The following is a 21637-nucleotide window of genomic DNA, read 5'->3' on the forward strand; positions in this document are numbered from 1 at the left end:
ACTCTCTCACAAAGGGTGTAATGATTAAAAGTGGTTATAGAGAATTCTAATGTTTTTTTTTTTTTTTTTTTTTGTTGAAGAATACCCTATGCGCGGACAACTAACTGACCTTATATTAGGGTCAGCGCATAGCAAGCTAATGAATTGCACAAAAAAAACTAAAACTTTCGACATAATAAAATTCTCAAAAATAAATAAATAATTGATGATGATATTTTAGTTATTTATTCAGGTAATCTATTTTATATGCTAAAATTAAAATAATTTTGTCTAAGTTCGATTCTTACTAGAAAAAAAATATTAGGTTGAAAGTTGAAGAAATTTACTTTCGAATCATATTAATTTTTCTGAAAATAAATTTGATTATATATTATTGTTTATTTCATTTTATTTGATGTTATATGATTTGATTTTTTTTTATTTTTTTTTGTTGAAAGTGTATCAATGACTAAACTTTCCATTCATAATAATATGGTAACGTGTCTTTGGAGCTTGTTTGATCTTGGATTTTTTTTTTTCTTTTTTAGAAAAAAAAACTTATTTGATAAAAAAAATAGGCTATTTATGTTTTTAATTTGTTTAATTATTATTTTTTATTTAAAATTAAAATATAATAAAATTAAAATGAAATTATTTTAATTGATAAAATAAATAATTTAATAATTAAAATAATAATAACATGATAAAAAGTTACAAGTCTAAATAAATAAATAAAAAAACAGATTACACCTCGTGCAAAATCCATATTGTGATGTAATCATGAATTGAGTAATGGGCCGGATACATAGTGGGCCTTTGTAACAAATTAACCCGATTTATCAATTTAATCAAATCCCACTTGGACTTACTAAGATAAGAAAACCCCTTTTATTTATTATAGTCACATGTAAATAATCATGTAGAAAAGTGATTTGCTAATTAAAATCACAGCTAATTTAATATATATATATATATATATATATATATATATATATATATATATATATATATATATATATATATATATATATATATATATATTAAACAAATTCATTGTTAACCGGGCAGGACCGGCCTCAGTAAGTCCAGTCAGTCCGAAGCTTTAACTTTTATTTTGTTATAAGTTTAAATTTCACTAAAAATTATTTTTAATCATTTTTTTTAAAACTAGACATGAATCAACAAAATAATATTGACATTTTTTTTTACTGAGAGTTGAAGAAGCAATATTGTCATTTTTTATAATGGCTTGGGCAGTCAAAATTCGGTGACAACTCTGATGATTAATGATTCTCATACGTTAAAAATGTTAAAAATTTAGGACTAACATGATCAATAAATATATTAAAACAAACAAACTAAAATACAAAGTCATCTATAGAGATTATTTTGGTGTGAAATGGTTTAATAATTTAATTTTAAAAATATTATTGTGATTGTATATAATATTTTAAAAATTACATTTTGAAAATATATAATTTTGTTGATTTATTAAAAGTAAAATAATAGCATTACATGGTCCAAACCAAACAAGGTGTTAAAATAAGTCTTAACTTAAACAAACAAATATATAAATAAAAAAATTCGATCATGAAAGGCGTGCGCAAATTAATTAAGACACGTAGTAATAATAATTAAAATAAAAAGTCCTAATATAATAATATTATGCTTTTAACTAATTATTTTAATAAAAATATATATATTAGATGTATTAAACATTTAATATTCAATTAAAGATATAATATTATAAATAAATGAATAAAAATTGATATATAAACACTTTGTAATTTAATTTAATTTAAAGATTTAAAATAACTTTTAAGTGGTCAAAGATCACATTTTAAAAGCCATTCAATCTACAGTCTGGCCTAAGGCTAAATACTGGCTGTCTCCAGAAACATATTTTGACATCATTGATAACGTCAGCCATTATTTTATACACGTCTAGATCTTAAATAATAAATTATTAAAATAACTTTTTAGTTTTTTTTTTTTTAACAAATTATGTCAAACTTAAAAACGAAATAAAGTGGTATTTATATTTAAACATTATTCACATTACTTTAATATGTTGTTTAAGTATTTATAATAAAATTAAAAACTAATTTTACCTTTAAAATATAATAAAACATTTCAAGAATAAATTATGAATATGTATATATAACTTATTAAACTTTTGATAATAAACTTATTTGACACCAACCTATATAGTTCACCGTTTAAGTGCTTAACCATATTTGATTTTATTTATCAGCAATAATTTAATCGATTGATTAACTAATTAAAATAGTTCAAATATAAAAAAGTGATTTTTAAGAAATTAAAATCACATGTTCTTCAATTTTTTTAACATGAGAGTCATTAACTTAATCGATCAATAATAATATCAAGCAATAAAAAAAACTTGTTAAAACTTGTAAACTAAATCAAACCACCCATATGTATATATAAATATTTAAGTTAATATATTTACATAATTTTCTTGCTAAAATCAAACCACCCATATTATAAATTTAAATTAAAGTATACATCAACAATTATTATTGTAATGTTATTATTACGAAGTCGAAGAGTTTCTATAACACAATGGGAAACATGTTCAAATTATTCTTTTTTTCATGTTATTTTTTTTAATCGTTATGATTAAATAATTCTTATAGTTTTATAATATACAAAAAGAAATAATAAAAATTCAAAATAAAATACTAAATTATTCTATATATATATATTTTTATGTAATTATAACATTTTAATTCAACTGATTTAATTTACATAAAGTTATTTAAAAATAATGACTTAAATACCCTAAACCCTAATTCAAACAAACCCTTGAATATATAAAATGATAAAGTAATAATGAAGTTCTCGGAACCTTACCATCTACCGAATATTCGATCTGATTTGAGCCTATAAATGGCGGCCATGGTGTTCATTACAAACCTTCTTTCCATTCGCTGAACAATTCATTCATTCGCCCAATCGCTTATCTTCTTCCTTCCGGGTGCGTTCTTTCTTTCTCTCTTCCTTTTCTTTTTCTTTTTCTTCTTCGTTAGACTTTTCCTTTCTGTTTCAGCCTTGCTTGTTATTGATCTTTCTTCATCTTCTTTGTAAATCTGTAGATTATCCAATCAGATTCAGTTTTCCATCACCCGATTTCGATTTCGATCTGACCCAGATTGGATTAATCGATTCTGATTAGTTTTTCCAACATCAGATGCTATGATCTTGTTTCTCTAATGAGTTACGCCATTCTCAAGCGTCGGATCCGAATTCTTCATTCATTCTCCGTTGTTTTCCTCTACTGGTTCTACGACTTTTCATGAGCTAACTTGATTGATTGATTGATCATCTTGTTTTCTCTTATTCAATTGATACCTGATTATTTTCTAAAACCCTAACCCTAGAATTTATTAAACACCGAGAACAACGCTAACCCAGATCGAATTCGCTTTTGTTGAGTCCAATTAAGCCAATTTTATAAAGGAAAGGAGATATATTTTGTATGGATTCAATGAAACAGCTGAGTTCCGGATCCGATGTTGATCCTCGTTATGTTGGAGTGGATGAGAAGAAGAGGAAGAGGATGATCTCTAACAGGGAATCGGCTAGGAGGTCTAGGATGAAGAAGCAACAGCATTCTGATACGTTGCTTAGTGAAATAACGCAGATTCAAGCTCAGAATAAGCAGTTGGATGATCAGATTAATGTGGTGGCTGCTAATTACTTTCAGTTTGAATCTGAGAACAGGGTTTTGAAGGCACAATATGATGAATTGACTGATAGGCTTCGATCTTTGAATTCGTTTTTGGAGATAGTTGGTGAAGTTAGTGGACATGCAGTTGATATCCATGAAATGCCACAAATTCTGCTTGAGCCATGGCAACTTCCATGTCAGGTGCAGCATACTTCAAGCATGTTTCAGTGCTGAATTGAAACCAACAGTTATGTTTCTGGGTTTGTTTGTTTGATTGTTTGTTCTATACTGTTTTGTTCTAAGTTGAATTTTCTTGTTTCTGGATTTGTGTCTTTAAAGTTGTTTGTTTCTTAAGATTTGGTTTCTAGAATGTTGTTCAATGTGTTTTTAATTGCTTTGCAAATGTACTCAGTGTGCTATGTTATGTACTGCCTATATGGTTGCTTCTATCAATTCAATAATTGGCTTTGTTCGAATTTAAGTTTGTGCATTTTTAAGATCATGATTTCGCTCTGTTATAACAGGTTTGGACTAAAGATTTCAACATTACATGTTGAAGTGGAAATTCATCATGTTTGTTGTTCTAGCCTTGTTTAAATGTTAGTAATGAATATGTGAAAGTGTGCAATCAAGCTTTGTGCTTTACTCCTATTGTGTGGTTCAGATGTTCATGAAATGGTCTTTTTGCCGATGAATTTCAAGCATTGTGCTTTACTACTCTACCTTTGTGGTTGAGATGATCAAATTGTTATGTCACTCTTTATAAAGTGTGATAAGATCACAAATGAGATCTTTTTTTGATTTGGTCATTTGGGTGTATAGCTGAGTTGGTAGAGATGCAAAATTTGGTAAGGTTGAATCACAAAAGTTAGAAAAATAAAGAAATGATGCAAAATATCAACTTGAATGAAAGGACATTAAAGTTACTAGGATAAAAAAGTTGGGTTTTGATCTATCTTATCTAACCATGAACAATAGTTTCATGTTGGGAAACTCTACAATTTTATTTCAAGTTTTTTTGTTTGTTGATATACATTTCTTTTTACATAATTTATATAAAGCAAAGCAATATAGTTTGTTGCCAAGGTGAATGATTTGTTTCTTATTTCCTTTGATTGTTTGACTTTTCACCACTCATTCATTCGATTGGTGCTTTTGTTCTATACGATTCATTTTTTAGTTGGATCGGATTTGTCTTACGGATTTTTATTCATAAAAAATAAGTTACTGAATCTCTAACACTTTTTTCTTTGTCCAATAAAAGTCATTATAGTTATCTTCATTTGATAAGAATTCTCTCCTTTATTTTATAAAGGGTCACTTTATTTGACCAAATATATAAATGTTTGTTTAACATGAATGGTAAAATACAATTTGAACTTATAATATTTGGTTATACTCTTTTAGCACAACTTACTGGAATTGCTTTACTACATCACTTGTGGTTAAAGGATTTTACGAAGTTCAAACAAATTCGATTTCAAATTGTAAGACTGTTAGAACTTTTTTATTAGAATTTTAATTTTAACATTTACCACCGTATTAGGGTCGAATTGTCAAAATAACTCTTTTTAGATTCATTTAAATTCCGCTGTTCTTTCAAATTTCACAATTGAAACTATTAAAAAAAAATCTTAATCCATTTAAACTCCAGTATTTTCTTTCAAATTTCACAATTGAAACTATTAAGAAAATTTTTATCCCAAATTATGAGATTTGAAATATAAGATATGAATCACTTCAGTTGACTCCAAATAAAGAGCTGGATTTGACCATTCTGAGTTTTTTTAATTTTATATAACCGTTGTAATAATTAGTGATAAATTATTTTCAAATAATAAACTAGTAATTTTTTTAAAAAAATAAAATAGAAGTGGCTTTTTTTGTATTAAAAAGTAAATAGACGGTTTGCTTATTTTCCACGCCACTTGGTTGAAAGAATTTCTCTTTCTTCAAACGGATTAAACGGTATCTTCTCTTCTTCTTCCTCACTAAATACTCAATTCTTCTATTTCCTATCAGTGATCTTGCTGACAAGAGTATCTCCGGCGCCGGCATGAACGACTCCGTTTCTTCTTCTTCTTCTTCTCCTCCTCCCTGCGAGAATGAAGGTATTCTTCTTCTCTATCCACACCTTGAGCGAAGTTTTAGTTTCTGTTTCCATTACATGAAATTCAATATTTGCTGCTACTTAGTTTGATTTTAATAGAATGAACACATTGCTGATTCAATATTCATTAAGAGAATATTTAAATTGAGTTATTGTCATAGACTCAAATCAGAATACTGGATATCGTATTCCGCCACCGGAAATTAGAGATATCGTTGATGCTCCTCCACTTCCAATCTTACTGTTGTCACCATGCAAAGATAATATACTGTTTCTAAGACGGAGTTCTATACCTCCTCTATCGGAATTGGCCAGGCCGGAATTGAAACTTGCTGGTATTCGAATTGATGCTGATTGTAATTGCCGTAGTCGATTGTGAGAACTCCACAAACTTATTCATACGCTTCCTTTATCAAAAATCAATTGAAATATCTAATCGAAGCTTTTTTGTCTTCTCAAATGTTAGGTCATTCTATACTGGTATTGTAATCCACCAGCTATTGCCTGATGGTAAACTAGGTCGGGAGATTGAAGTGTGTGGCCTTCCTGAAGGTGCTAAGATTAATTTTGTCACCTGGTAAATTCCACATCAGAGATTCTCTACCTTTTTTTTGTTATTATTATTCGAATGTATTACATGAAGCTTTGTTTTATATATGATCCATTCTTGAGACATACATTTGAGAAATGCAGTACATTTTAAATCAGTTTTTTTAGCATATTAAATCCTTAGTTGGTGCTGATTATGAATTTTTTATGTTCAATTTATAAGGTCAAATGATGGGAAACATATTGCTTTTAGTGTTCGAGTTGATGAGGTAATCTCTTATGTTAAAGAAGCATTCAGTTACTCGAGTTTGTCTTACAGTAAGAAACTGTTCCAAACAGGAAGATGGTGGTAAGCTGAAAGTTTGGATAGCTGATGTTCAAACTGGGAAATCACGGTCCTTGTTTCAGTCATCAGATGTTTACCTGAATGCGATCTTTGATAAGTATACATGGTTACACCATTTAAACTTTCTGAGATTTCTGATTGCTAACATAATATTTTGTTTTTCATTGTCAGTCTTGTTTGGGTGAATGAGTCGAGTCTTTTGATCTGCATTGTTCCTTTATCTCGTGGAAATCCACCTAAGAAGCCATTTGTTCCAACTGGTCCAAAAATTCAATCTAATGAACAGAAAAGTGTTTCTCAAGTGAGAACCTTTCAGAATCTGCTCAAGGATGATTACGATGAGCATTTATTTGAATATTATGCCACCACACAGCTTGTTTTGGTCAATCTGGATGGAATATTCAAGCCAATTGGACCTCCTGCTATATATACATCAATAAGTCCCTCACCCGATAGGAAATATATTCTACTTACATCAATCCATCGACCATACTCATTTACCTTGCCGTTTAGAAGATTTCCAAAGAAGGTTGATGTCTGGACAACTGAAGGGATGTTTGTTAGAGAACTCTGTGATTTGCCTCTTGCTGAGGACATCCCAATAGCATCAAACAGTGTAAGGAAAGGAATGAGATCGATCCATTGGAGAGCTGATAAACCTTCTATTCTCTGCTGGTATAAATATGATAATTCTCAGACGGTTCTTAATAAAAAAAATATTGTGTATATTTTTTATTGCGTACTGTTGTTCATTTTGGCATTATTAGGGTGGAGACGCAGGATGGTGGTGATGCTAAAATAGAAGTTTCTCCTCGTGACATAGTGTATGCTCAAGCTGCTGAACCTCTTGAAGGAGAAAATCCAAGAATATTGTGCAAACTTGATTTTCGTTATGGGTAAGGAATATAATATAAGATGACTTTCATTTTCCTTATGTTCTTTTTTAAAGAAAAGGATTGTGACGTGCTTATGTCTCATAGGAATATTTCCTGGTGTGATGACTCATTGGCCTTAATTTATGAGTCCTGGTACAAGAAGAGGCGATCAAGGACATGGGTTATTTCTCCTGAATCAGACAATGTGTGTTCACGCATACTGTTTGACAGGTCTTCTGAAGATGTGTACTCGGATCCTGGTTCTCCTATGATGTGCAGGACTCTTTCTGGAAGTTTTGTAATTGCCAAAGTAAAGAAGGAAAATTGTCCTGGCACATATATTCTACTAAATGGACATGGTGCTACACCCAATGGGAATATCCCATTCCTGGATTTGCTTGACATGTAAGTTTCTTTTATCATTTTCATCTTCTTCCTTTTCCTACAAACAAACATATATTAATAGAGTCAAAATAAAGAAGTTACGAGCAGCAATTAGGAAAATATGAAGTTAATGGGTAGGTGTTACACTCTTACGAGGAAGAAAAGTAAGAGCAAAAAAAGTGCAAAAGTAAATGTGTCTTGAGTCTTGACTATCATCCATAGATGATAGCAGCTACACAGAGTCACTAAAATTGATATAATTGTAATCCCTTGGCGGAGAATATCATTGAAAAAACAATTCAACCCCGGGGCTTTTGAAGTGTTTTGAGAACCAGCATTTTGCTCCATACCAAGACTTTGAAGATCAAACTGTTTCAAAAGCATCACATATAATACATGAAGCAGTACTTAAACCATTGTGGAATATCATTTTCATCCTCTTGATTCATATTTGCTTACACATATTTTATTCCGTTCAGAAATACAGGTGTGAAAGATCGGATATGGGAGAGTGACAAAGAAAAATATTACGAAGTTGTTGTTGCTTTATTGTCTGGTGATGCTTCAGGGGAAATTTCCCTTGAAGGGTTGAAAATACTTACATCGAAAGAATCCAAAACTGAAATCACCCAGTACTTCATACAGAGCTGGCCAGAAAAGAAAGCTTGTCAAATTACTAATTTTCCTCATCCATACCCACAATTGGCATCAATGCAGAAAGAGATGATCAGATATGATAGGAATGATGGTGTTCATCTCACGGCAACTCTATACCTTCCTCCAGGCTTTGATCCAACACGGGATGGACCACTTCCTTGTCTCATTTGGTCTTATCCTGGAGAATTCAAAAGTAAAGATGCAGCTGGGCAAGTTCGTAAATCACCAAATGAGTTTTCAACCATTGATCCAAAATCTGCCCTACTCTGGCTGGCAAGAGGGTAGAAAACATATCATTTTTTTTATTTGTTTGGTGGAACTGCTTTTCACTTGACATTAAAATTCAATTTGGATGATCCCACCATCTGTTTTTAATTGATCAAGTCAGTATTGGTCGAACTTATTCAGGTTTGCTGTTCTATTGGGCCCGACTATTCCTATCATTGGAGAAGGTGACGAAGAGGCAAATGATAGGTATATTTTTATTTGGATATTTTCCTCTTATAATCAAAGCTAGCCCACCATAATTGTTACATGCATAAACAAACTATATCTGAAATTTTATACCTTTCTAATAATTAATTTTTTTTTGCTTATATATATATATATATATATATATTAATATATATATTGATTCATTGTTCCTTCTTCAGTTATGTGGAACAACTGGTAGCTAGTGCGGAGGCTGCAGTTGAGGAAGTCATCAGACGAGGAGTAAGCTTTCTATTTCTTTTACATTTTCAAGAAACGGATGACCTTTTATTATTAATAAAGAAAGGGAAAAAAAATTTGTGAACAAATAAATAAAAAATATTACTAGCTAGTTACATTTATCAAATAAAGTGAAAAAAAATGAAGAAAAAGACTAAAAACTAAACTAATGCAACAAAAGTAATTAAGCAATATCTTTGAAATATCTATACCCCTTTCATATTCCACTTTGATATTATTGTTGGCATATCACTCATTTGTCATAACTGTGAATGTTTAGGGTAATTTGAATTAAAATTGGGGTCTAATTCCAAATTAATTGTTTGTTATATGGATTAAAAGAATGATTTAACTAATAGGTTGAGATCTTAGGTTTAATTCTCACTGAAAACACGAATTGGGGAGGTCGTGACAGTGGGATGATATGTATCATGTAAGTCTACAAAAAGATAAATAAAAGGTAATGAATTGGAATTGGAATTGGAATTGGAATTATAGTGACAGTGAGCAAAAAGGTCAAAAATTGCAATGGAATTGAAACGTTTGAGTTTTAGTTCTACCATTTCAACTTCCAAATTGTAATTTTATTATTTTTCCAAACATAAAGAACTGATTCCATTTTTTTTATAGAATCAAAAGTCTTTTGTTCCATTAATGTCCATCCAAATTCCAAACATAGGTGGCGCACCCGAACAAAATAGCGGTGGGAGGACATTCTTATGGGGGATTCATGACAGCAAATCTTCTGGCACATGCCCCTCATCTTTTTAGCTGTGGCATTGCCCGGTCTGGAGCTTACAACAGAACTCTAACACCTTTTGGCTTTCAGGTACTAAACACTTGTAGCTGATTTTTCATTTTTCATAATGATGATGGGAATAAACACTCTTTGGTGGTGTAAATAAATAAAGCATGAAGACAGAACATTATGGGAAGCTACTAAAACTTATATAGAGATGAGCCCCTTCATGTCTGCTAACAAAATTAAAAAGCCTATCTTGCTTATTCATGGAGAAGATGACAGCAATCCCGGAACCTTGACTTTTCAGGTAAGAAACAAAGAAAGAATATTTTTCTTCATATTTTGTTTTTGTTAGTTTAAGTTTTAGAAATGATGGTACTTGGTGCAGTCCGATCGATTCTATAATGCTCTAAAAGGTCATGGCACAGCTAGCCGGCTTGTGATTCTTCCTTTTGAGAGTCATGCTTATGTTGCTAGAGAAAGCATAATGCATGTCTTGTGGGAAACCGATATTTGGCTGCAAAAATATTGTGTCAACAATTCATAAACAAAAGTTTACGATTTAAACAAATTGGGTATCATTATTATACCATTACTAATACAACGGATCCCATCAAACTTCGCGGTTAAGTTTGCTTTGGCAACAACTTAACCTTGGCAATAGTTGTTGTAATGGAATGGGTTAGACAAAAAGAGATAGAGCTTGGACCATCTCCCATATTGCCACTTTGGTATCATCACACTACTTTTTCTTTTTTAATTCATAATTAATAAAGTGTGTCCACGAAATAAGGTTAATTCTGCTCTGGATTAAGTGAATAAACAAACAGTGAACTTCTTTCTTAAAAAGATGAACTATGTTTAGTTTCGTGTGAAACCACTTAGATTATTAAATTATTTATTGAGTTTTATTTTATTGATACTTAATTAATCATGTTCTATTATTCCCTCACATTCTCTAACCCTAAATTGCGAAGTATTTTTATTTATTCTTTGTAGACTTTTTAGAGCATACAATATTTTCCTCAATTTTTATTTTCAATGATAATAAAAAACATTGTGGTGTATAGTTAAGTTTGTTTGTTTGTAGTTGATGTGTTTAATAGGTTATCGAACTTACGTTTAAAAAAAAAAATTGAAACATCAATATCTGTCTTAGGTTAACTTTATTTTATTTTTTATTATTTTTAAGTTTTGGAATGGTTAGGCAGCACTAACCATGATTACCAATTTCTAAAACATTTTGTTAATTTAAATTCTTTTGTATATTTGTGAGTAGGATTAGCACATAATGATATTTAGAGATTTAAATTGTTAAATTAAATAGTTAATAACAAGTTTTTTCTTCAAAGAACATTTTATAAAATTGTATTTAGTTAGAATACTATTTATACAAACTAACAAGTGTGTTGTGTACACACTACACAATAACCTCTAATAAACGTAAGTTTCTATAAAATTAAAAATATAACTTTTAGATTTCAATATTAAAATATATTTAAGGTTCAAATTAAAGTTTTACTAAAGTTTAGGGACGATTAATACTTTTGAATGCACGTGACCGTGGCCGACCACCGGGGGAATGCCTGGGTTACTTGAACCGAATTACTTGGACCCTGCCCATACTTGGGGAACACACTATTAAAATTTTAATTGTTTTTATTTATTTGAATTTTGACAAATAAAAAGTTAAATAGATAATTTGTTGTTTACAAGGAATTCTAATGTTTTTTTAGCTATATTAGACACTATATTTTAAAATAATTTATTAGAGTAATTAAAAAGAGTTTTATCTAAAAGAATTTTAAATTTATTTTTTACTTAAAAATAGTTTAAACTGAAGTGAAAACTTATCATATATAATAAAAAAAGAGGATGATTTCAAACTATACAAATAATAATTAGTAACATGATATTAATTATTAGATCGGTATGGTATGGCTCCATTTTTTCAGGGCTCTACCAATAATTCAAATTATTATTTGGAAATTGCTCAATTTTTTTATTTTTTTTATAAGTCATCACTTCAATTACAAGAAACATTAAGTTATAATGATTAAAATATATATTTTTAATATTTTAAAATGTATTTTTTATTATTATTTAGGAAACTTTATTAATCCCTTACACATAGGCTATTCTTGTAAGTAAGATAGTTTAGACTTAAACTAATAATGTTATAAATAAAAAGAGTGATATTTTAGTATTTTAATTAATTTATTTATAAAATTAAAATAAATATGTGATCAATCAATAAAAATAAATCCCATTATTATTTTATGTTATACAAGGGGTACCTTTTTAGAAAGAAAAAAAATCCCATAAGGAATAATTTCATATATTTTTAGAAGTTTTTGATGCATAAATCATAGAAAATATAGCTTATAATCTCTAAAATTTAAGATCAAATTCACATTTTACATAAAAAATAATAATAATAATGCTTTTTAAAAAATAAAGTTGATTCTCTATAATTAAATATACTATCAAACAAGACATTGTTCATCTGCATGGAAAGCGAAATAAAAGTGAATAAATTATGGAATAAAGTACTTTTTGTATTGTCATCTAAGTGATAAGATTCTAAAATGAATTATTAATTAAAGACTATTGCTTATCCCTTAATCATTGATATTACTTACTCCATCTATTTATTTTAATTTTTTTCTTTATATTGTATACTTTATAAATTTTTAAACAATAAGTTTTAGGTACAGTATCAGTTAGAATAACAAATTTATTACTTAAAAAAAAGTCTTTGAAGTTGATTTCAAAACAGTTTATTAAACCATAATGGACTTCAATTTGGGTCCACTTTATACCTAAAATATGACCGCAACAATTTTGTAATTTTCTGTTATAGTTTTTTAATTTACAAGTTTTAAATAACATAACCGCATGCCCTTGTCTGTTTATGATTTTATTTTTTTTTAACTAAAATAAAAAACATAGGACAACGGATTAAGTAGGTAATTCGTCAATCGATTTACTTAATCAGACGGTTAAGCGTAGAATTTGCCGCCCGACGGATTCGAATCCACTAGAAACTTTAGTATCCATTTTTTATTATCACTAGGTTAAAAGTGATGATTTATTTTTTTTTAACTAGGACGACACCGTCATGTCCCCGCACTCATTTATGATTTTATTATTGTTTTTTTTAAGGTAAAAAACTAATATAACTTTACATTCTGACTTTTATTTTTATTTAAGTAATAATTCATTTATGGTATTATTTGATTTAGTAGTAGCCATTTTTAACACTTACTTATTTTAGTGAGTACCAAACTTAATCAATTTTAATTTGTTTTACTCAATTTAATTTTTGAATTGAGGAGTATGATTTTCATTAAAATTACAACGTTTATAATAAAAGTTGAACTTAAAATCTTAAAATACTTAAATAGGATAATTTATTATATGTTAGGACTTGTTCGGTTAAATAACTCAACTTAATGAAATATTATTTTACTCAATTCATTTATTCATGGAAAATAACATGATTTTTTTTATATTTTATTATTATATAGTATTTTTATTAAAAAATTATAAATTTTTAAAATTATCGCTCCTCATTATTTTTTAAATAATTAGTTTTATTTAAAAAAACCCAAATCCAAACAAACAAATATATCTATTTTTACTCATCATATCTTAATAGGATAGAGTGGTTGAGTTTTTAATGGAAAGCAAGAAAAAAATATTATTTTCAAATAAACTAATGCATGTGAAATGACAAATGTATACTATCTTTATTAAAAATAAAATAATGAAGTTGAAAATTTATAACCAAGTTCAGAATGATAAAGCATAAATGCATAATAATGAATAATTAATCATAAAATTAGAGATTAATAATGATAAAAAACAAAATCAATCAATCCCCAACGGGCCACGTTCGCTCCAGGCCATTTCCATCAGAGAGAGAGAGAGAAAGAATTCATGTTCTTCGCCTGTCTTCTCTGCCCATCTCTCTCCCTCTTTCTCTTTCTCTCTCTCCGCTTTTAATGCCGCATTATCTCTCCTTCAGCCAGATCAGATAGACTGTTAACAGTAGTCCTCCATTATTTCATTATTGATTTTTGTCTCTGCAACTTCTCCAAGGAGCTTCTTTCTTTCAAGAAGAAGAAGAAGAAGAAGAAGAAGAAAAGATGGAGAGGCAAAGGAGTTTCTCACTTAAAGCTACAAGATTCTTGATGTTTTCCATAATAATCTCATCTTCTTTAATCTTTCTCATCTTCTTTTCAATCTGGGTCATAATCTCTCCCCCTGTTTCTCACCAATCCCATTTCCAAATTGATAAACCCTTCAATTTCACCTCTAATTCTTCTTCAAACGCCCACAAAACCAACATCACTTTCACAATGACGAAAAACCCACTAATTCTCGAATCAGAATCCGCCGCCAACGAGACCGTCGGAAAAACCCATGTACCGCCGCCGGAAAACATTCCTGGGTTTGTCGAGATCTCAACGATTAAAGGTCCTAGGATTAAGAAAAGAAAGTGGAACGTGTCGAATCATGTCGAATTTGTGAAACCAGAAAGAAGTATTCTTAAACAGAGGATGATATCGACTTGTGATGTTTCAAAAGGGAGATGGGTTTTTGATGATAATAACTATCCTCTTTATACAAATGATTCGTGTCCATTCATAGATGAAGGTTTTAACTGTCAAAGTAATGGTAGATTAGATCAAGATTACATGAAATGGAGATGGCAACCTCGAGATTGTCAAATACCCAGGTAACTACTAACTAGAGTGAATTTGAAACTGATTTCTTGATATGGAGATTGATGGATGGATTTGTATTGTAGGTTTAATGCAACGAAATTCTTGGAATTGATAAGAGGAAAACGAGTGGTTTTTGTTGGTGATTCGATAAACAGAAATCAATGGGAATCAATGCTGTGTATGTTAATGGGAGTTATTAAGGATCCAAGAAAAGTATTTGAGACTCATGGCCGAAGAATTACTAAAGAGAAAGGAGATTACGCATTCAAGTTTCAGGTAATTTGTTAAACCCTAGGCCTTGTTTGGTTTGCATGTTAGAGGATTCATGATCTAGATTTTGAGTTATATTTGAGATTAACCCACTTCAAACAAGACCCTAATGTATGTGTTCATGACTTCATGATAGTGATTTTGAGTCAAACAAGACCTAGGGTTACAAATTGTTGGTTCATGAAAATAGCCTTATTCAAATAATCTGGTTATTTGGGGATTCTATTTACCAAATTGTCCTAAATATAGTTTTAAAAATTAAATAGAGGGGTATTTTTAGTATTTCATCTGATTGATTAGAAGATTCATGATTGAGGTTTTGAGTTATTTGAGATTAACCCATATCAAACAAGACCTAGTAGAATGTATGTTTTCAATTGAATACCATGTGACCATTTTGTTGGTTCATGAAAATAGTCTTATGCATATTCATTCAAATAATCTTTGGTTATTTGGGGGTTCTATTACCAAATTGTCCTAATGAATATAGTTTTAAAAATTAAATAGAGGGGTATTTTTAGTATTTCATTATGGAAACCCCTAATATATGTCTATGATCATCAGGACTACAAGTGTACAATTGAATACCATGTGACCCATTTTTTGGTTCATGAAAGTAAGACAAGAATTGGCAAGAAAAGAATGCCCACATTGAGGATCGATACTATGGACCGCGGCTCATCAAGATGGAAAGGCGCCGACATCTTGATATTCAACACCGCACATTGGTGGACACATTTCAAAACTAAAGCCGGGTGGGTACACAAAATGACCATCTTTTTACCAATTTTTCAATAGTTGAATCAAAATCCTAAGGGGTATTCAATTTTTCTTTTATTATCAGGATCAACTATTACCAAGAAGGTGATCAAGTTCATCCTCATCTAGATGTCTCAACAGCCTTTCAAACAGCCCTAACAACTTGGTCATCTTGGGTCGATAAATATGTCAATCCAAAAAAGACACTCGTTTTCTTTAGAAGTTCTTCCCCGGCCCACTTCAAGGGTGGGCAATGGAACTCAGGTGGTCACTGCACCGAGTATGTTAAACCGCTTAATGATATTCAAAACCGAATTTATCCAGAAAAGAATCGGGTTGTGGAGGATGTGATAAAGCAGATGAAAACTCCCGTTACATTCTTGGATATTACGGAAATGTCTGAATATCGAATCGAAGGGCACCCGTCTGTGTATGGTAAGAAGTCTTCGAAAGTTCAAGATTGTAGCCATTGGTGTTTGCCAGGGGTTCCTGACACTTGGAATGAGATATTATACTTTCATTTGTTGCTTAAAAGAAGAGATGTTTATGAAGAATGAATGATGATGGTTTGTTCTTATGAAGAATGAATGAAAATGTAAATAGTTGAGGTGAAATTCTAAATGATTGTTGTGGTTAATTTCTTTTCATTTTTTTAAATTTAATCAGATTTTTTGAAAAATTCTAATTAGAACAAAACTTTAGTGATTATAATTGAAAATATAAAATGGTAAAAATTTGAATATTCAGTGAACAAGTTTTTTTAAGGGATAATTTTTTCAATTACAAAATAATATTAATAATATTTTTTTTTTAAAATTCAAACATTATTGAGAATGAAATTAATTAATACTCTAACAAAAAATTACACTTCTTTCTTCTACAAATTATACCCATTTTAATTCCACACATTAAAATATGTTTATAAGTTTTAATCATTTTATTCAATTTTATCAAATTGGTTAATTTTTAGTCATTTTGATTATTGGATTTTAAATAAAATGAAACATTTTCCAATAGGCTTGATTTATTGTAGAGGCCCAGCCCAATCTGAATAAATAAATAAAAAAAATATGTTTTTGAGTAAAAAGGAATGGCCCGAGCTGCCGGCGAAGAAGTAAAACCATAACCACCAGGGGCTGGAAAGTGCGTATGAACCCTAGCTTCTCTGTCATCATCATCGTCGTCTTTCTCTCTCATCCATCCTGCTTCTTAAGGGGTAACATTTTCGCATTCTTTCACTTTAATTGTGTTTTAATCGCATATAATCTGCATTTCTACGTTGTATATTGAAGTTCTAAGTTGTATTAATCTGTCATAGATAAGATGGACAAGACTGAGTACGTTATTATTTTGATTCTTCATATGGAGAATCATTTCTCTTTTAACTACGAGCTTCTAGCAATTGGAGATATCTATGACCTAATTGGTTTAGGTGTGGGGTTTAGCTTTTAAGATGTTTTCCTTAGTAAAACTCACACTAGTATGGTGTTCTTGGTTTCTTCTAGGTATTGTTCCCCAATTAGAAACATTTTTTTGAAGAATCTTACTAGTGAAATTTGAGAAACAGGAAACAAGAATTGGTGTTATTTTCAAATATGACTATTTTATGTTTGATCTTGTATTTTGTTTTGTGTTCTATAGGTTATGTTGGATTTTGTATCTAATTAGTTAGCATCACAAGTATTTCAATTATACAAGACATAATTTTGTTAATATATATCTTCACATCTTTAGATGGGCTTTAGTTGATAGTATTATTCTAATCATTATTGATATATTGGAGAAATGTCGTCTACTTTTCATTATTCTTTATGTAACTGAAAATGATAAACTAAGACATATGACTAATTGATAAACTGACCATGCAGTGTGTAATCTTGCTTTCCACATTTTTTTGAGAAGATTCAGCGCAGTCTTTTACACAGTTTCCCTTGAATTGTTAGGTAGTGAGGGTAAAAAAGCATAGGACAGTTGTGTTCTCCTTAGTAAAACTATTTTGTTGTGATAAAAGCATATGGTGCTGAATGGATAACTTTGAATAAATGAATTAGATAGTATTCTGAAACTCAATGCCCTCCTTGCATTTAGGAGGGTGACGGAATTTAGAAGGAAGTAAAGTTATCTTCTGAAACTCAATGCCCTAACCTTAACCTACTTATTTACATCCTAACAAATTCCGTTTGCCTGTCAAGTGATGCGCAAATCTTAAAACATTTCAAACATAATTAATACTAGATATTTTGGAAAAGATATCATGGTTTAACAATTTTCTTTTGAAAAATGGTATTAAAATATTTTCTTCTTAATATTTCTCTAATTCAGGAGCCATCTGTTTCCATATTCGAAATGGAAAGTAGGCACAATCCTGATATTGACGATGATTTCAGTGACATTTATAAAGCATATACTGGTCCTGTGGGTTCTAATGCCTCCATTGTACAAGATAAAGAGAAAACAAGCGTAAGATCTTATGCAGGTTCTGATGAGGAAGAACAACGTGATCCAAATGCTGTTCCAACTGATTTTACAAGCAGAGAAGCTAAGGTTTGGGAGGCAAAGTCTAAAGCCACAGAGAGAAATTGGAAAAAGAGGAAAGAAGAAGAAATGATCTGTAAAATATGTGGAATCCCAGGTCATTTTACTCAGGTATTATTCACTTCCAAATGGTTTATGCATATTGTTTACCTGGTCTATGCGTTTGAGCTTTCCATTGCAGTCTTGAATGGTAATAGAGATTCCACTGTATATGTGTTATGTTTTTCTGCACCTCAGATTTTTGTAGTACTGTAGTTAGATGAACATCTCCTTCAATACTGCACTCACTGCTGAGATTTTTTTTTTTATAAAATGGATGCACTCTCACAAATGTCTAATTGTGGTTATGGAAAAATGGATCCGTATATGAGAGAATTTGTGCTTGTAATAACTAATCTGTTTTTTTTGCTTGTTCTGGCTAAAAGATCCAACACATGCATATTTTCTTACATTATTGGAGTGCTATTGATTTGTTTTTCCCATTTGATGGGATTTTGAGAGAATGGATCCATACACGAGAGAGTGTAGTTTTTGATCCAGCATTTATACCCTAGAAATGCGGAGAAAATGTCACTTACAAAATCATTGTTCACGTGTTGTACAGGGTTGTCCATCAACACTTGGAACCAATCGTAAATCTCAAGATTTCCTTGAAAGGATACCTGCAAGAGAGAAGCATGTCAGGGCTCTATTTACAGAAAAGGTCGTGCAAAAGATTGAAAAAGAATTTGGGTGTACTATCAAAATGGACGAGAAATTTATTATCGTCAGTGGGAAGGATAGGTTGATTTTGAAAAAAGGTGTAGATGCAGTTCATAAGATTAAAGAAGAGGGAGAGAAAAAAGGTTCATCCAGCACTCACAGGAGTAGATCTAGATCACCTGAGCGTAGAAGCCCTTTAAAGTCTCAATATGTCCGCTCAGATTCTCAAAGGTCTCATTCGAGTCCACACAATACATCTCAGTTCCAACATAGATTTGGGGGACAAGATAAGACAATGGAAAGCCGAATTCGGGAGGATCTTCAAAAGCCAAGCAGAGGCTCCCCACAATGTATGCATATATATATATATATATATATTTCCTTTTTCTTTTGGATATTTGGAGGAAATTCATCAAAGTTTCATTGCTTTTGCATTTTTGTTGATAATACTTTCAACTTTTGATTTTGATTGCAGCAAGAGGTAAGTTTTTATCTTCACGTGTTTTGTGTTCGGTTCTGAAGTTACTTTTGTGGGGGAATCTGTAATGGTCAGAATATCTGAGAAAGATAGTTGTTTAGTGTGGGAGTATGTCAGAAATGTTTGCTTCAGATGGGTTGCAATGAGAACTTAATACCCTCTTCGTTTGCTGAAGCTTTTGGTGTGGATGGAGCCAGAGGTCATTCAAACCACTCAAAATCCCCTGCACGTGCTGCCCCTTACAGAGGTAACTCATATAGCTCGTATGATGGTCTTAACCAAAGGATGGGGGCTTACAGGGCAACAGATGAATGGGATGCTGAAAGACATGCTGAACGACGAGTGTCGGACAAACAATCTGGACAGGCTGTTGAACGTCCAGCTTTCCCACAGTTGGCAGAACTAGAAATGGAATACAACAGAGAGGTGATGGAGCTTGAAAAAATCCGGGACAAAGAAGAAGATGAAGAAAAGTACAAGCATCGTGAGGTGCGTATACACTATATTTGGCTTCTGATCCATTTTTCTATCATTAAACAACCATTACAGTTTTTATGATTACATTATTGTAGCATTAGTTATTTCACCATTCATTTAGGGTCTTGTTTGATGTTGGGTTATTTTGGATTATTTCCAAATAACCCAATACAAAATACCCTCTATTTTTAAAAAACAAGACTATTAATTCATGTATGTATTCATACCCTAATATCTTTGTATTCAAATAACCTATTTTTTCTTCTCATAATACAAAAGGTCTCGGGTTCTATTTTCACTAAGAAATCCCTGATTTAAGTAGGGGGTCGTGCTAGATTTCCTCTAGGTATTCTTTAGCATATAATTTTGTTTTCCTGTTTATGCAACTCATGATTTGGTGTTATACCAATTTAAGGCTATGAAGGAAATGAGAGAGACTTATATAAAGAAGTTATCTGCACTAAGAGGAGGTCATGAAAAACAATGGGAAGATTTTCTTCATCTCGATGCTCAAAGGAGGCTCGAGCAAGCACGACAACAGATGTCATCTTCAGGATTTGGCGGTTACAAGCAATCTGGTTATCCTGACTATGAGAATCATGCGGGTAATGCATCATCTTATGGTGGTGGTGGACCTAATAATATGTCTATGGATTCAAGGGGGGGAAGATATCCTGGTCCAATGGATAATTATCATCATCCTTCTCGGCCTCATGACAATTATAGCCAGTTTCAACGTCAGAGGCGTGAAGATTATGGTAAAGCTTACGATCGTTACTAGACTAATTGGCAAGCCTTGTTCAGTTTGGTGAGTTGTCTAGATATATAGTTTTGAAGTTTATGAACAAAAAATAAGTGTATAATATATATATATAGCAACAATAGAAGGGTGTTAATTATTTCTTAAGCTGAAATTTGATTGCAAATAATTTCAGGGTGAGATCTGTTTGGTTTGATTCAAGTAATGGGGCACAATAATGTGTTAGGTAAGTCTATCTTGTCTTTTTTTAAATGAGAAACATGTTATGGTGTTGGAAGAAAGTGTTATTGAATTGTGTTTATTTATGCAGCTGTTTGTTTAAGGTTACAAGTGAGATTCTGGTGAAGATTTCTGAATTCAAAACTCAACTTGGTGGATTCTTGTTGTTATGTGGATGTTTCATGGATTATTTGGTTTGCAAACGTATTCAGTTTTTTTTCTATTTGTTTAAATCTTGTAAAACCTTTTTTTTTTTTTTTCTTTTTTCGAAATATGGATTCATATCTGTTTGGGATGATGTTGATGATTGTGTGTGTGTTTTCTTAAACTATAATCCATTTAGAATACTTTTTTTAACCATTTAATTAGAAAATTGTTGGTTTCTTATTGTGTTATATTGGAAAGAGTTAATCTTCACGATTTTAGGTTTGATTTCTACATAGTTGTGGTATAAAAAGCTTTTCTTTTTATATAAAAGTTATTTGATATGATGCAAAGGAGTTGTAATTATAATATTTTCTAATTATTCTAATTTCATATTTTTTAATCTAATGGTGAGATAAAAAAAATGGAGTAAATTTTACCAATATATATCTATGTTAGATTGTAGAAATTTCTTTGCTCATTTTAATCAAAATATTCAAAACTTTAATATAT

General features: G+C 30.6%; 4 protein-coding genes across 5 annotated transcripts; all 4 read left to right on the forward strand.

The window, feature by feature from the left end:
• The first annotated feature begins 2850 nt into the window (after positions 1 to 2850).
• Positions 2851 to 4145, forward strand: LOC124911685 (bZIP transcription factor 53). Its single transcript, XM_047452195.1, has 2 exons — positions 2851 to 2980; positions 3099 to 4145. The coding sequence occupies exon 2, from the start codon at positions 3482 to 3484 to the stop codon at positions 3905 to 3907; it is 426 nt and encodes a 141-aa protein (XP_047308151.1). The 5' UTR covers positions 2851 to 2980; positions 3099 to 3481; the 3' UTR covers positions 3908 to 4145.
• Positions 4146 to 4509: 364 nt separating this feature from the next.
• LOC124912721 (probable glutamyl endopeptidase, chloroplastic) lies at positions 4510 to 10848 on the forward strand. The gene is made up of 15 exons (XM_047453372.1): positions 4510 to 4521; positions 5613 to 5784; positions 5945 to 6158; positions 6250 to 6360; positions 6556 to 6601; positions 6672 to 6775; positions 6850 to 7353; positions 7446 to 7574; positions 7659 to 7958; positions 8417 to 8875; positions 9003 to 9068; positions 9248 to 9308; positions 9985 to 10134; positions 10217 to 10354; positions 10436 to 10848. The coding sequence occupies exons 1-15, from the start codon at positions 4510 to 4512 to the stop codon at positions 10592 to 10594; spliced, it is 2625 nt and encodes an 874-aa protein (XP_047309328.1). The 3' UTR covers positions 10595 to 10848.
• Positions 10849 to 13985: 3137 nt separating this feature from the next.
• Positions 13986 to 16440, forward strand: LOC124912198 (protein trichome birefringence-like 6). The gene is made up of 4 exons (XM_047452763.1): positions 13986 to 14791; positions 14864 to 15056; positions 15615 to 15805; positions 15895 to 16440. The coding sequence occupies exons 1-4, from the start codon at positions 14199 to 14201 to the stop codon at positions 16364 to 16366; spliced, it is 1449 nt and encodes a 482-aa protein (XP_047308719.1). The 5' UTR covers positions 13986 to 14198; the 3' UTR covers positions 16367 to 16440.
• A 461-nt stretch (positions 16441 to 16901) lies between these two features.
• On the forward strand, positions 16902 to 21184 carry LOC124911548. 2 transcript variants are annotated; one of them, XM_047452051.1, is made up of 8 exons: positions 16902 to 17025; positions 18132 to 18455; positions 18949 to 19396; positions 19522 to 19527; positions 19700 to 20013; positions 20417 to 20809; positions 20937 to 20987; positions 21072 to 21184. In XM_047452051.1, the coding sequence occupies exons 2-6, from the start codon at positions 18156 to 18158 to the stop codon at positions 20780 to 20782; spliced, it is 1434 nt and encodes a 477-aa protein (XP_047308007.1). In that variant the 5' UTR covers positions 16902 to 17025; positions 18132 to 18155; the 3' UTR covers positions 20783 to 20809; positions 20937 to 20987; positions 21072 to 21184. The 2 variants fall into 2 exon arrangements, with proteins under 2 accessions (XP_047308007.1, XP_047308008.1); XM_047452052.1 differs by lacking the exon at positions 19522 to 19527.
• The last annotated feature ends 453 nt before the right edge of the window (positions 21185 to 21637 follow it).

The sequence above is a fragment of the Impatiens glandulifera genome, chromosome 8 (assembly GCF_907164915.1).
Source record: "Impatiens glandulifera chromosome 8, dImpGla2.1, whole genome shotgun sequence".
Classification (NCBI taxonomy): Eukaryota; Viridiplantae; Streptophyta; class Magnoliopsida; order Ericales; family Balsaminaceae; genus Impatiens; species Impatiens glandulifera.

Bases quoted from the DNA above. Each gene is read 5' to 3' on its own strand.
- LOC124911685 (XM_047452195.1), top strand. From the start codon at position 3,482: ATGGATTCAATGAAACAGCTGAGTTCCGGATCCGATGTTGATCCTCGT.
- LOC124912721 (XM_047453372.1), top strand. The intron at 6,159-6,249 runs GTGAGAACTCCA...CTCAAATGTTAG, and splicing joins TGTAATTGCCGTAGTCGATT to GTCATTCTATACTGGTATTG. The intron at 9,069-9,247 runs GTATATTTTTAT...TTCCTTCTTCAG, and splicing joins GACGAAGAGGCAAATGATAG to TTATGTGGAACAACTGGTAG.
- LOC124911548 (XM_047452051.1), top strand. From the start codon at position 18,156: ATGGAAAGTAGGCACAATCCTGATATTGACGATGATTTCAGTGACATT. The intron at 18,456-18,948 runs GTATTATTCACT...CGTGTTGTACAG, and splicing joins TCCCAGGTCATTTTACTCAG to GGTTGTCCATCAACACTTGG. The intron at 20,014-20,416 runs GTGCGTATACAC...TACCAATTTAAG, and splicing joins AAAAGTACAAGCATCGTGAG to GCTATGAAGGAAATGAGAGA.
- LOC124912198 (XM_047452763.1), top strand. From the start codon at position 14,199: ATGGAGAGGCAAAGGAGTTTCTCACTTAAAGCTACAAGATTCTTGATG. The intron at 14,792-14,863 runs GTAACTACTAAC...TTTGTATTGTAG, and splicing joins CGAGATTGTCAAATACCCAG to GTTTAATGCAACGAAATTCT. The intron at 15,057-15,614 runs GTAATTTGTTAA...TATGATCATCAG, and splicing joins ATTACGCATTCAAGTTTCAG to GACTACAAGTGTACAATTGA.